General features: G+C 38.2%; 1 protein-coding gene across 1 annotated transcript in view; it reads left to right on the forward strand.

Annotated features, from left to right (window-relative positions):
• Positions 1-15,307, forward strand: part of FBN2 (fibrillin 2) — a 148,652-nt gene that overhangs the window by 57,061 nt on the left and 76,284 nt on the right. The window contains exons 11-17 of the mRNA XM_009998148.1: positions 2,270-2,389; positions 2,974-3,099; positions 3,746-3,868; positions 4,055-4,177; positions 10,060-10,212; positions 11,090-11,143; positions 15,091-15,216. Of these exons, the coding sequence (XP_009996450.1) occupies positions 2,270-2,389; positions 2,974-3,099; positions 3,746-3,868; positions 4,055-4,177; positions 10,060-10,212; positions 11,090-11,143; positions 15,091-15,216 (825 nt within the window). The remainder of the gene's footprint in view (positions 1-2,269; positions 2,390-2,973; positions 3,100-3,745; positions 3,869-4,054; positions 4,178-10,059; positions 10,213-11,089; positions 11,144-15,090; positions 15,217-15,307) is intronic.

Here is a 15,307-nt window from a genome sequence, read left to right on the forward strand (position 1 = left end):
TTCCTGCAGTATAATTTATAAATTAATTTATAGTGAGTTCTGTTTCTAGCATGAATATGTATTATTGTACCGATTAAGCAAGTTGAAGCCAATGAGAAAGAAAATCATATGTGTCATGTAGGAAAACTAAACAAAATAGATGAGTGCTATATCTATTGTAAGTTGCCCTGTCTTCCACTTATACTAAAGGAAGATTATTATATAATAAAGTCATTTGAATTAAGACATTTGACAAAATGTTAATGTGAAAATGTGAAACAGGGCTTGACATTCTGTTGATAGCTGAGGACTTTGTTCAGAAGGAATTATGTACAATCTTCCTTGACCCCTGTATCAGCTGAGCACTGAGGAAAAAATACCCAATCTAGCACTCAGGAGGAAGAGCATGCCAACAGCAAGACACTGTAGGGAAGCATGAGAGAAGAAAACTACTATAAGTATGTAGAAGTCTACTGATAAAGACGCAGTTACTATTTTCTTCATTTTATCTAGCACTCTGCATTTCTCTTTTCTTTATCTTGCTTCATTCTTGTGGTTTTGTGGTGCTATCAGCTGCTATGCAAATGTGAATGAGCTAAATGTGCATGAGAGGAGGTGTTTGCTGTGCCTTTTCCATTTAACTGTTAACCCAAAATGGATTGATTGTAATTAGGCACCCAGAGTGCTGTAAACCAGCTCATTAAATTAATGATTTAGGTAAACCCAGGTCTCTTTCATATGTATATTGCTATCGGTTTAAATTGGGTGTGTATTAACACAGTAAATACTTTTAAATGAATGGTCTTGTTTATGATTAATTTAGAACAAAGCTAACAATTATTTTACAGTCAAGTAATTAATGGCACAACACTTTCTAGAAGTACACATATATTTAACAAGTAAATGTTCTTATAAGTGTGGTTTCTCATTCCATCCTATTATTTCCAAGATGTAATGAACAAAGTTTCAGTACTAGGCCTGATAGAGGCTGAGTACAATTGTTCAGAAAAATTATCCTGGGTTTTTCCTGGTATTTCTGGTTAGTGTGCACTGCAAGGTGCTAAGAACTGATCAGCAGTGGCTCTACTCAGCCCCATCATCCTATGGCAGTTTACAGCCAGATACCGAAAACCCCCAAAAGTCCACCTTGGCTTTGTGGTATTAAAGCCTACTTAAGTGAAGAAATGAATAATTTCAGACCTGTAAGTCAAATGGAGGGCACATCTCGAGGGAAGAAAGTCAAATTAGCAATGGTGACTGATGAGGAAAGGGAGATTTCATCAAGGAATCTATTCAGTTTGTAACCTATGAATTTAGCTGTAATGGAGATGAGCTGCTCAGGTCATCCTCTGGCAGATGCAAGAAAGCCTGAGCCAGCAGCCCTGCCTGCCAGAGCACTCCCCAGATCACAGAGAGCAAGGATCCTGGGGAGGGTCTAGAGGAGCATAACTGGAAGAAACACACTGTGTTATTTTTGAGCTGGGAATAGCTGTACTGAGCCAAAGACACAGCTGATTCATTGGTAGCCACTGGGAATCAAATTTGGGAAGGGTTCTTGAAAAGAGTTAAAGTTTTCTGAGCCCTGTGTCAAATAGGATTTATTTGTAAGCAGCTACCTAAGATTTAAAGTGGTTAGATTGTGTTTTGTTGCACCCAAATAAATAAAAAAACGTTGGAAAGGAGAGTAAGGTACATTATAGAGAAGGGCTAGATTAAGTCTGGTGTTACTCAAATGCAAAGACTGGGGTAGAGGGTGCAATGAGCCATAAATAATTGAGATGTGGTGCCCAGACTGTGGTCTTATTAAGAGTCCCTCCTGCTGATGACTGACCATTACTCACGTTTCTGCATTAAACCTGTAATATAATGGGGGATATCTGTATGCCATTATTTGCTCTGATTTTCAAATGCCAATTTTGACTTGTAATAGTTCAATTCTGAAGAAGAATGAATGATTATTCAGTTAAATGAAACTGTTGAATAAAATGTTTTTCACTTTCACCAGGCAACTGTCAGATCCCATGTGTCAAAATCCTCACACATATTTTTTCCTTTGTCTATCAAGATGCATATAGAAGACACAGTAGCATTTCACTTCTTAAAAATGTCTGCGTAGTTGGACTAAGAACAGCTCTGTGTTCTTGGAAAAGTAGTGATTTTGCACCAAGAACAAGTTTTAGTATTTAACATTTGACTGTTACTTGCCATTTTTTTCACTTAGGAACTTCTAGATTTGAAAAAAAATTGTATAGGTTGTGAAGTAATTAATGCTCTTCTCTGCTGCCAACAGATGTTGATGAATGCACATCAAACCCATGCACTAATGGAGACTGTGTCAACACACCTGGTTCTTATTACTGCAAGTGTCATACAGGTTTCCAGAGAACTCCTACGAAGCAAGCTTGCATTGGTAAGAAAATCTGCATCACATCAGTGGACATGGCAGATGTTCTGACCTCTTATGTCAGATCCCATTTGAGTTTGAAAAGTAGCAATAGGATTTCAGGAAATCCCAACAGTTGTTACAGCAATTGTAGGGCTAGTTCTGGGCTACCATTCCAATTGTTCTGTTTTTGTCTTTTAACATCTATCCATTATTCTGTAATATCTGTGACTTGGCCAGGGAATTCCCTAGCTGGGAGTTCTAAGAAAAAATAAATGAAAGAGGAAATAGACTATTAGTATAACAGGTGTATATTTATGTATGTATGCAGATGACTGTATGAGTAATTTTTTTAAAGTGTTCATAATGTAATCGCTGAGCATCACCAAATGTAGCATTGTAGAATTAATTGTAAAAGTCTGTAAAATAATTATTTTTCATATCTCTGATGTAATGGGAATGAATTCTTACCCATGCTTGGACATTTTTTTCTAAGTAATATTTAAATAGCATGCCAATGTCTTTCAAAGCAATAATTACCACTGCATGTTTTTTAGCTTATAGTAATTCTCAGATTGTGTGATTATTAATTTATTTGTTTGTTGCCTTAGATATAGATGAGTGCATCCAGAATGGTGTTCTTTGTAAAAATGGCCGGTGTGTAAACACTGATGGAAGTTTCCAGTGTATTTGCAATGCTGGATTTGAACTGACTACAGATGGCAAAAATTGTGTGGGTAAGAACTCTTCTAAATATTAAGGCAGGCAGTAGCTTGGACATTATAGAAATTGTACCTCACACTAAAGTTAAGGATCATTAAGGATTACCTTTTTTGAAATAAGGTGCAATCTGAGGGGAACTTACAGCACTTGCATGCAAATGGTTATTGTATGTAACTGCATGATTCAAAGGTAACTTGAGGTAAGTTTTGGTTTTGAAGCTACATCTCTAAAGTCCCAGGTGGGTCAGTGCCAGGAACAATATTTTTCCCTGAAGCTTCATAGCAAGTGCTCCATTTATTACCACTCCTGAAGAAATAACTGGTTTTAATTTTGACTATACTGCATCAAAAAACCTTTCTAAACATCCATCTCTTAATTCTGTCAGGTGATTGAAGCTTTTTACCCTTTCATGTAAGAAAGAAAGACACCCAACTTATTCAATACAGTCTGCAGAAACATGCAAACTAACTGATCCCAACAGGAAAAAAAATGTTGCTATGTCTATAGAATGAAAACTCTTCAGACCTTCATCAGAGTTATGAGTAGAATTAGATCTTCAAGTGAATAAATATGTCACATCAGTCCTGATCATTTATTTTCAGTGTGCGATCTTCTGAAATGTGAGGAACTGTAAGCAGTTTTCTTTGCAATGTTTTGCAGACCATGATGAGTGTACCACTACAAACATGTGTTTAAATGGGATGTGCATAAATGAAGATGGGAGTTTTAAATGCATCTGCAAACCAGGATTTGTTCTGGCTCCAAATGGACGTTACTGTACTGGTATGTGGAACTGAGGGGTGATGCATCAAGACAATCTTGATCTAAAACATCTTTTTCTGGTCCATACATATGCTGATGATTCACCTGCTATCATAAAGTCATTTGATAATGTGCAAAAAACATTAATCCTAATCTTGCTTATAAGCAGTGAATAGATTATTTGAATTGTGTTTGCTCCTTTGATAGATGTTGATGAATGTCAGACATCAGGAATTTGCATGAATGGTCATTGCATAAACACTGAAGGGTCCTTTCGGTGTGAGTGTCCACCTGGCTTGGCGGTTGGAGTTGATGGTCGCGTGTGTGTGGGTAAGTGATTCTTGTTCTTCATTGAAAAACAAGTGGAATTACCAGGTTGTCAAATTAAAGAAATGTATCAAATTACATTTTTCTAGCTAATGCTGACATCAAACCACAGAGGATCTATTCTAGGATAAATATGGAACTTTTTTTTTCTACTATGTATTTATTTTCAAGTATGTGCATGTGTCTTTCTCTCTCTATGTATATTCATGAATGTATATTCATATTTATATTCAGTTTTGCATCATCCACTCCAAATAACTAAAACAGGTACATGTCTTGGTTGCAGCACTGATATTTTTTCACTCTCCATTTCTTTTTCTAATATGAAAAAAAAATTATTCTCCCTGTACAATAGTGTTAAAAAAGGAAAAGCTGTAGTGGGAGGAATAGTGAAAACTGGATAGACTTGTTTCTGTGAACTCAAACATAATTATTAAGAATTATTAGGAAATCTTACATTTTGCTATCCAATAAACCTAGTGTGAGAAGGCAAGAAACTTAAGCTCCTGTGTGAAACCAGAGAGGCACCACCTCTTGTTAATCTGTTAATCCTATAAATGATATTTATGGTATTTACCCTTCCTGGCATTTCTTTGGTTTTGAGGCATACCTTTTCTCATCTGCTGCTGATTAATCTTTTGTCATATAATTGGAACTACAGCCTCTTCGTCCCTCAAGTGTTACTGGTTGACAGTTGAGAGTCTCACCTCATTCTAGAGCTCTAGAGGAGCTCTAGCATGGCTTCAGGGAGCTTACTGCAGAAAAATGGATCATTTTCAACCTGATGAAGATTTTAAAAAGGGTAGAGGAAAAGAGGTACTTGGTCCCTTGTTTCATACTGATTGCTGATGAAGAAGGTGGAGAGAAATACCCATCTTAAAAAAATTTCCTGAGAATGATAGGACTACGTGCACTAGGGACTGTGATATTGCAAAGTTCCTTAAATGAATTTAATCCACAGGAGATACCATCTTTCCCTTCTTCTGCATATCAGAATGTCAGTTTGCAATCCCCTAAGTTTCTTCTCGCCTAACTCACAACTGTATGTGTCATCATGCATGTTGGTGACATAAGACTCAGGGATTGGATAGACATGCCATTATACCATTAAGTTTAGCAGGCGTATGTGCCTGGAATGAGGCAAACCTCTGGCAGCAGCATGGCACAAAAGCTTCACTTTTGATACGTGGCCATGTATGCTGGATGATGCTGGTTGCTGGACTGCCACTGGAGTCGGTACTAGATTGGGCCATCTGGTTATGTCATGATGTTTTAGCAGGTTCATGAAGCAGTAAAAGCAGAGCAGAAGCCATTGGTTAAGTTCCATAACAGTCCTACACATTAATCAGTGCTATGACTGGTCTTGCTGGTGGATGCATATGTGTCCTGTCTGCCTGTGTCTTACCTGCATGCATCCAGACGAAAGAAAGCCTTAATCACAATGTTTGGATGTGACCTTGCACCAAAGGAATGTGAGATAATACTTCCTTGTGCTGCAATCATCAATTAATTTAAAATAAAATTTTTAATTGTGAAATAGTTAATCATTCTGTAGTGCACAAATGCCTGGGTAAGCTGGCCCTTTCTGTTGCTGCTTCATTTTAAAAAACACACAATAAAAAGACAGTGGCTAAAAAAATAGGGTAATAAAAAGCCAAAACACCTTCTCAGTCTCTCTGTTGGAACCTAAATATTTGTTCTTTTAAGTAAATGAGATTGTTTTAGTAAGAAAAACTGTATTGAAGTTTGAACCAACAAAAGCAAGGTTTGTTCTCTCCTCCATAGAAGCCAAATTGTTTTCTTCTGATTTATTGAATGTTTGGAGAAAAGCAGTGAAAAGATCAAACAATGAGAAGAGGCTTGGTATACGGTTTTTAATACAGGAATTTCACTGCTTAGTGGCACAGCTACTTGAGTACAAGCTGTTCAGTAACTTTTTTTTGTGTTCCAAGTTGGCCTCGTCTTTACCCTGTCAGTGATACAGCTGCAAAGAATTAATCCAGTGCTCAATTTTCTGTTCTTTCTTTTACCTAATGCTACCACAGTTCTAGCAGCTAAAGACTTGACAAATTGGCCATCAGCTGTGAACACTGTATTTTGATTTGAAAATGTTCAGTTCCACGTATCACCTTGTTTTAAGGTTTACCATAAATTATTAGATTTTCATCAGGAAATGCACTGAATATTGCAAAAATAGGAAGGCAGAATTGTGATGTATTTGGAAAACCTATTTTTTTAAAAGGTGATGTAATTATTCCAGGCATAAAATAACATACAAAATTTCAAATCTTGTGAAACAAAGTTATCCTCATACACCACCTTTAGAACAGAATTTCTGAGCCAATCTGCTGCTCAGAATTTTGTGTGTGTATTTGTGTGTGTATGTATATATATGCACACATGTATTTACATAAACATAAACATTCCGTGTTAACACTAGGAATGCTCTTTGTCTGGGTAGTCTGTCCCCTATATTTCATGAGCTGAATTATAGTTTTCAGACATTCTGGTGGCTAGAAGAGTGTTTTTATTCTGAAATATAACAATTTAAGTTTGGCTTCCCTTTAACAGTAAGTATTTCCACAAATGTGCTAGGCAATTAGCAAAAATGTAAAATCAAAGAGCCTACAGTCTAATTCTCTCACTGTTATTTCGAGCTGTATTTAACTTCTGAATAGTGCCACAGTTTCTTGTGGAACTATTCTTAGAATAATTTGGCTTTCTATTTAGCATTAATAAGTATGGCAGTCAATTACAAAATGTTATACAAGTTTGGAATATAAAAGGGAACAAATATTTGAAAAAGGAGCAGTTAGATAAATACTCAGAGCCAAACTAGTATTTGCAGGCATTTCAGGTTTGGCTGTACTCAGAACTGCAGCTCCCTGCTTGGATACCTCAGCTGGCTCAGTGTGTGTTTATGTATCACCTCAGGACTTGTACTGATCTATGGCTGTAGCTTCGTGCAATGTTGTTTGTTCCCTGCTGAGATGCTTTTAATTATAGTTCAGTCTGCAGTTCACATCTCTGCCTAAAGCTATAGCTATTCAGGACAAAATAGCCAAGTTTTATTTTACCCTGGCTATTTTGCAGAACCATCCCTCAGAGTGCCTTTCATGAGCACTGCGTGGTTTGACCCTCTAAGACACCTGGATGGGTACAGTAACATCCACTGAGAACAGTTCAGCCACTGGTCCACTTCACCACAAATACAATTGTGTATTTGCAGATGTTGAAGTGCTAGACCACAAAATTTAAGAGTCTTGAAATGCTATTCTCTGGTAACAGTGGAATTTCCCATAAGAAGATACACAGTTACAGCAGCACCAATGCTAAACTCTGATCCAAGGCATTAAGTTCTCATGTTGTTCTGAAATTAGTAGCCAAAGGCTGATCAAAGTTCAGGTTCATCAATACTGTCATGACATGGAGAACCTGAGCTTAATGAGGTGCCTACAGCAGCTAAGCTATGGACAAAGCAGTGCCTGTCTTTCTCATCCTGGTTAGCAGCATGGGAAGCACAACCCAGGAAGGACACTCTTCCTGTCCTAAAATCACTGTTTTGGTTCAGGGGTAGCCAGCTTGGTTCTGTATCCTGCACAGGCTTTGTCAATCACTGACAGCATAGATAAGACTGTTTTCTTGTAACTAGTTAGGCAATACTCCCCAAATTCCCTGTGCTTCTTCTATAAAAACATTGTTTTATGTGGAAATACACTCGCTCTCTTCTTACGCAGAGCAACTGCTCAGCACATTTGTAGTGTCCTCCAGCTGCTTCTCACACTTTACATCTTTGAAGACCTTCCTACAGCATACATATTTCATATTTTTCAATCTTTTCTCCCCCAGAAGTTTCCCTCAGTGCCATTTCCTTCCTTTAAATTGCTTCTCCATTATGTCCCAGACACATAACCAGGGGGAAGTCCTCCCTCCTGTGATAGGGCAATGATTCAAGCCCCTTTATTCATGACTGAGCATGGCAGACTAGAACCTGGATTTGTTAGAGGAGGAGGGAAAGGATGTGATGTTATTAATTACTTTGTAGAGTACATGAACACATATTTCTTGTGCGAACATTCTTGATCTTTGTCAAGCATAATAATGTTTTCCTGCTGTTGAATGCAAGCAAGTTGTACTGACTTCACCTAGACTCTTGGCAAGGAATAAAGCCTTAAATCTGGGCCACATTTAACTTTGCTCCAGAGCTATCTTTTCTATGGGATACCAACAGCAAGACAAAACATTTGTGTACAGGCAATCCTGTTTTATACAAGTCAGTTTACAACCCCCAGAGAGTAGGTGGAACACAGAAGGAATTGCCAGTTCTTATTCAGGTTGGCTCAGGATGTTAAACAGTCACTGTAAGACTTGCAACTTCTCTTTGGTGTTTGGGGGCCATCTTCTAACTAGGTGAGTGTCTGGATTCCCTCTGACACTGTTCTGAGTGCACCTAGGCACCTCATGTCCAGGCCATAACAGATGGAAGTTTTACTGGGAGATTGATGAGGATCATAAATTAAAGCCAGGTCTGGCCTGGTCCATAAAGGTGCCTGGAACAAAGAATATTTCTGTAGCTGTAACAAGTGTCTGTAGAAGCATAGGAGTCAAAGCTAAAGGATAATTTCTCTGACTGTATCCAGCAATTCTCAACCACACACTTAGGTGGACTGCCCAATCACATGCTTAGAAAGTCTCCCATATTATCCTGTAAGCAAATATGCAAAAGGCATCTAATCCTGGAATGACCAAAAAACCAAACCAACAGCAAAAAGCAATCCAAAACACATAGAAAGCAGTCTAAGAGACATTCTCATTGTTCTTGGGTAAGTCTAGTGGTCTTTCAGGACTACATTCCAGAAAATGAAGGGGTGAAGGCCTGGCTCAGAAGATGCATCTTACTACATTTTACTGTTCAAGTCAGTCAAATTGATTTATATGACTAAATCAAGTGGAAGATTGTCAGTATGCACGTGGTGAATCCTACAGTTTTGTGGCTGTCCTGTGTAATTTTTCTGCTGTCTTCTATGGCATGATTTTCAAGGTTGAAAACCTTTCAGATATTATCTACTTTCTTTGTGTAGTAAGTGGTTGGTTGTCTTGGCCATCATTTCCAGCTCTCTCTCCAGGGAGGGCACTGTAATTTCCATAGTGGCTTTTCAGTCACAAACCTCCAGAAATTTCTTAGGCTTGAGACAGTAGTGCTGCTTTCCCCACTACTTAGTCATATGTAAGAATCACTAAATTGCTGTTGCTAGCTAGCTATTGGGACCTTTTTGATATCCTGACCCTAGTCCTAAACTGGTGCCAGTTTACAGATAAACCTCTTATATACCTCATATAAAGATAGCCATGTCACGTAAATCCTGATCTGAATAATCTGCTGAAATTGCATTTTTGTTCAGAATTTCTAAATACAGTGCTTCTCCTTTTGGAAATAGGTTGCCTCCCATGTCACCAGCCCTGGGCTGCTGCTGTCTTACTCTGCTTGAGGAACCATCTTGGAACTAAATAAGAGATCTGTGTGACTAGGTTATGGTTGTAATACTTCTCAAAGGGAAAAATCAGTCACCACATTCTGATTCAAACCATTCTGTATTTCTTACTGAGATACGTGTTGACTGATGCTCTGGTGTGAGGGTCATCTTTGCTGGGTCCTATGTATTGCTTTTAAATTTGCCTACTATAGGCTAGTTTACGTGGTTTCAAAGTGGTCTGGAGAGAGTTCCAGGAGCTGTTTCGAGAGTTGGCCTAGATACCATCAGAATTATTGTAGCAGAGCAATGCAGATGTAGGCAATGCAGCCATTTTGCTGAACAAAGACAGTGGGCATGCATTTCAGTCTCAGCCTATGGAAATAAGTTGTTTCTTTGCTTACCCTTTCCTAGATACTCATATGCGTAGCACGTGCTATGGAGGTATCAAAAAAGGAGCTTGTGTCCGTCCTTTCCCTGGTGCTGTGACAAAGTCTGAATGTTGCTGTGCCAATCCTGAGTATGGTTTTGGAGAGCCATGCCACCCCTGCCCTCCTAAAAATTCAGGTAAAATTTTGTGTTTCTTTGAATCCTACCTGGAAGATGCAGACTTAAAATCTTCTTCATCTATTTCATTCCATAAGGAGAGGTGAATATAGTACTTAATGGAATTTTACACTGATTCTGGAAATTGTTTATCCTTCAACAAGAAATTGTCTGGTATTTTATGTTGAGTATTTGTGGTTTTATGCATTGTAATGTTTATGGTGAAGCTAGTTCTAGCTCTGGCCAGACTGTGAAAAAATTCAAGACAAAGAACATGAGTATGCTATGGCTGAAGTTGAGTCCCTGAATTAAGTGTTGGCTATAAGAAATAAGACTTTAAAGAGAATAAGTAGAGTTCTCCGATGAATCTTTAGATTTCATAGTAAAATCAATCCAGTTTAAAAGCAGACCATAGTAATTTTAGAAATCTGTATTTCATTTATAAGAATCGGTTCTCCAAATAAACCTGGCAATTGATTAAAAAAAAAATCCCTTGAATATAGAACTGAGGTGGTGTATCTTGCACAGTATTTCCACTCAGTGTCATTTTCTAAGATAGGAAAAAAATGGTTAGAAGAAATGAAGTAAAACTGGCATTGTGGTTGAAATCAGTAACTTAAGGAGACAGTTCTGCCAAGACTATAATGAAGTCACTTGAGTGTATAATTCTTGTTATCAAATTTTGGTTTTTTTAAATATATGGAAGTTCAGGATGCAATGCTACTTGATGTATTTAGCTATATTATCTATAAATAGTTATTTCATTTGAACATTGGCATTTTAGAAGTTACTTTGTAGAAAAAAAATCTTTTGAAAATTTGATTTAGGATTAAAGAAGGTGAAAAACTAGAAATAACATTTTCTTTTTTCCCCCACATCTCTTGCTTCAATTGAGTAGCTGAATTCCATGGCCTGTGTAGCAGCGGAATAGGTATTACTGTGGATGGACGAGGTATGTTGCACATTTTGTTTAATGTATATGATTCAAGGCTTTAAAGAGCATATACTCAGAATAATATTTTCCTTTTAACATACTACGATGGAGTTTTTTTGCCTCAAAATTATGATGCTGATTTTAGTATTTTCATTATCAAGGTAAAATTGTTAGTTGTTGTCTAAAGAAAAGGCCAGATTTCATCCTCTGCAACATTGGATTTTGCCTAACCCTGAGAAGAAAAAAAAAATAAAAATTTAAAGATTTGACCTATAATTCCTTTTTTTTTAGAGTAGGCATAAGAGAGTTCTCCCTCATTTTGGGACTGATGGGAGCCACTTGTGTTTGCAGTTGATTTTCAGCCAGCTGGGATAGAAGTAGAGCAGGTTTTTACTCCAGGTCTAGTGTTCACTACACGGACCATTTCAATGGAGGGATCATTTCTCTGGTGAATTAGACTTGGAAGGGAGCTTACTAAAAAGAGATTCTCCTGAAAAAAATCCTAAAAGCATGCACTTGCATTTACTACTGGGAATTGTAAAGCTCCAGCTCCTTTTCCTAGCACCACAGAGAGAGTGATTTTAAAAATAATAGCTGAGCCAGGCCTGAAGTAGAGGCAAGACATGCTGCAAGCTGCCAAATAAGAGGAGTGAGTTGAAAAAGGAATGGTTGAACACAGTATTATGATTTATTGCTAGATAGTTCCCTGACAAGTTAATAAAGGTGCTGCTAAATTAAAGCAGATACTGTATATTTAATATTTCCAGTCATTTAATTTATATAATTTTTATCCTTGTCATCATTAAAGCTCCTATTCAGTTCAACAGGAAATGAATGAGACCCTCTGAACATTATACTTAGTAGCAGCCTACATAAGTTTTAAAAACAGTACTATAATAAATTCTGTTTCTGTTCAGTATTGTAAGTATATATGCACATTTTTTCTTCTCTATGAGCTCATTGTTTAACATGTTGCCAAACTTACAAGTAATTTTAAATTCAAAGAGTTTATAAATTCTTTTCATTTTCAGTGAATTTTACAAGGTCCATTTGGAGAATCTCTTATTCTAATGGAGAAGTAGTGGCAGTGTACCACAATATTGTTGTACAAACTGCATCCTAACATGAGAATTTGCATGTGGTCTTGTAGGGCGGTTATCTGTTCTTTTGGATAGGCAGAAAATACAGTTTCTTACTAAATTGTGACGTTTACCAATTATGTGATGAAGACTATAGTCTCTTGGGTATTCATGGCTCAGCTAAATTCTCTTTTTGTTTAGGTTTCTAAAGAAAACCCTAGTATTTTCTGTACATCTTGTGCAGTGACCGCACAGATAATTTTCTTGCTGCTACTCTTGCTACTGCTTATACTGTGAGACTTTCTTTGCTAATTCCAGATCCTAAATGGGAAAAAATAATTTAGTATTGAAAAGTCCTCTTTTCCTCAGAGGAAAAAAAAAATACTAGCCTGTTCCTGTTCTTCCAGTTCATAGGCATATTTTGGAATTTTCTATCTACAGCAGTAATTCTATATGGGACTGTAAGTTCAGGAAATATATCTCATTCATCATCCTATGCTGTCAACTTGAGAAAAAAATTGCATTTTCAACAAGTTCAGTAATATTTATAAGACTGAGCATGTTCTGGTATTGACCTATGTATTACTACTCTACTAGGAAGAGTATTGGTGTCACCTAATAATTTATAACTGCACAAGCTAAATCTTTTGCATGAAGGTATTCTTGAAACACATAGTTCCTATTGATTTAGGTTAGAAAGGTACCTGAAAGTCATCCAACCTAAATTTCTGCTCAGAGGACGGGTTATTTCGAGGTTTCTCAAGGTTCAGGTTTCTCAAGGCCTTGCCCAGTGGAGTTTGGAAAATCTCCAAGGATGGAGTTCCTGGGCAGCTTACTGTAGTGCTTAACCACTCTCATGGGGAAGAGTTTTTTTCTTGGTGTTCAGGTAAAATATCCTCTATTGTACCTGGCAACTTTCTTGCTCTGTCATTGTGGACCTCAAAAGAGTGTCTGTCTTTGTCTTCTGTGTAACCATCTATTAAGATCATGGAATGTGACTGGATGACCCTCTCGTCTTCCCTTTTGCTGGCTAAACAAGTCCAGTTCCCTCAACCTCTTTTCATACAACAGGCACTGATCCTGCTAGGGAATTTGAATCACCCTAACATCTTCTGTAAAACAGCACAGCAAGCTTTATGTAATCTAGGAGACTCCTGGAGCCCACTGAGGATAATTTTTAAATCCAGGTGATATACAAATCTACCAGAGGAGAAGCATTGCTGGACCTGTTGCTTACCGGCACAGATGAGATAATTAGTGAGGTCAAGACTGGTGGTAGCCTGGGCTGCAGTGACCACACCCTGGGGGAGCTCATCATCTTAAGGAATTTGGGCCAAGTGAAGAGAAAAGCCAGGACCTTGAATTTTAGGAGAGCGAACTTTCAGTTGTTTAAGGAATTAGTGGCTGGGACCCCCTTGGAAGCTGACCTCAGGGATAAAGGAGCAGAAAGGAGCTGGCAGCTCTTTAAGGATATTTTCCTCAGTTTGCAAGACTTCTTGATTCACACATGTAAGAAATTAGGCAAGGAAGGCAGGGAACCAGCATGGCTGAGTAAGAACCTCCTGGTCAAAATCAAGTGTGAGTAGGAAGTGCAGAGGCAGTGGAACCAGGAACATGTATCCTGGGAAGAATACATAGACACTACCCAAATATCTAGGCATGGGAATGCACTTGGAGCTGAATTTTGCAAGAAATGTGAAGAATACATCAGGCTTCTACAGGTTTCTTGGTCAGAAAAGGAAGATTACAAGAAAATGTACGCTTACAAAAACATGATAAATAAGATAGGAGAACTAGTGACAGCTGACATGGAGAAGGCTGAAGTACTTAGTGATCCTTTTTGCCTGAGTTTTCACTGGCAATCACTATTCCCTTATCTCTCAAGTCTTTGAATACCAGGGCAGGCACTGGGCAAACAAATCCTTCTTGTCACAGCAGAGATCAGATTCAAAACCGCCCAAGAAGCCTGAACATGTCCATGGGACCCAATGAGATGTATCCCAGGGTCCTGAGGAAAATGTTGGATGTAGTTGCTAAGCTGTTCTTCATCATATTTGAAAAATGGCAGTAAGATGAAGTCCCCAGTGAGTACAGAAAATGGAATTTCATACCCATTTTTAAGAAGGGTAAAAAGGAGGACCCTGGGAGCTACTGACCAGTCAGTCTCACTTCTGTGCATGGTAAGATCATGGAGTCGATCATCCTGGAAGCATGGAAGATCTTGCTGATTAGAGACAGCCAACATGACTTCACCAATCATGGCAAATCATGCCTTACAAATCTAGTAGCCTTCTACAATGGAGTGACTGCACCAGTGGACAAGCTGCAGCTATCATCTGTCTTGATTTCTGTAAGGCCTTCAATACTCACCTCACCACATTCTTCTCTCTTCACTGGAGATAGATAGGTTTGGTGGATGGACCAGTATGGAACTGGCTGGATAGTTTTGTGCAAAGAGTTATGGTCAATGACTCAATGTCCAAGATGAAAGCAATAGAAAGTATTGTCCCTGAAGGATCCATACTGAGACCAATACTATTTAATGTGTTCAGCAATCACATAGGAGTGGGACTGAGTGCATCTGCAAGTTTGCGGGTGACACTAAGCAGAGTGATACAGCTGATTCACTCTATGGAAGATAAACCATCCAGAGGGACCTCGACAGGCTTGAGGACAGGGCCTTTGTGAACCTTATGAAGTGGCCCAAAACTGGACACAGTATTGCAGGCTTGGCCTCACTACGGGAGTAATCACTTCTTTCAGTTTTCTGGCTGTACCAAGTAACAGCCTCAACATCCAGTGAGTCAAATGTTGTCCATGTATATCAGCAGATCAGGTTTTCATATCTTTCAGTAACTGGTTGTCTTCTGTGTTATGTTAATACAGATATTAATGAGTGTGCACTGGATCCTGATATTTGCTCCAATGGAATTTGTGAAAACTTACGTGGCAGCTATCGTTGTAACTGTAACAGTGGCTATGAGCCTGATGCTTCTGGAAGAAATTGTGTGGGTAAGTTGCTTGAGGTTTTTTTTTTAATATTCTTGAATAATTCATCACTGTGCTGGTGCTCATTTGAATTGACAGTATTTAGGTTGCAGGA

Source organism: Chaetura pelagica, unplaced genomic scaffold (genome assembly GCF_000747805.2).
Source record: "Chaetura pelagica isolate M959 unplaced genomic scaffold, ChaPel_1.0 scaffold145, whole genome shotgun sequence".
NCBI classification, from domain to species: Eukaryota; Metazoa; Chordata; class Aves; order Apodiformes; family Apodidae; genus Chaetura; species Chaetura pelagica.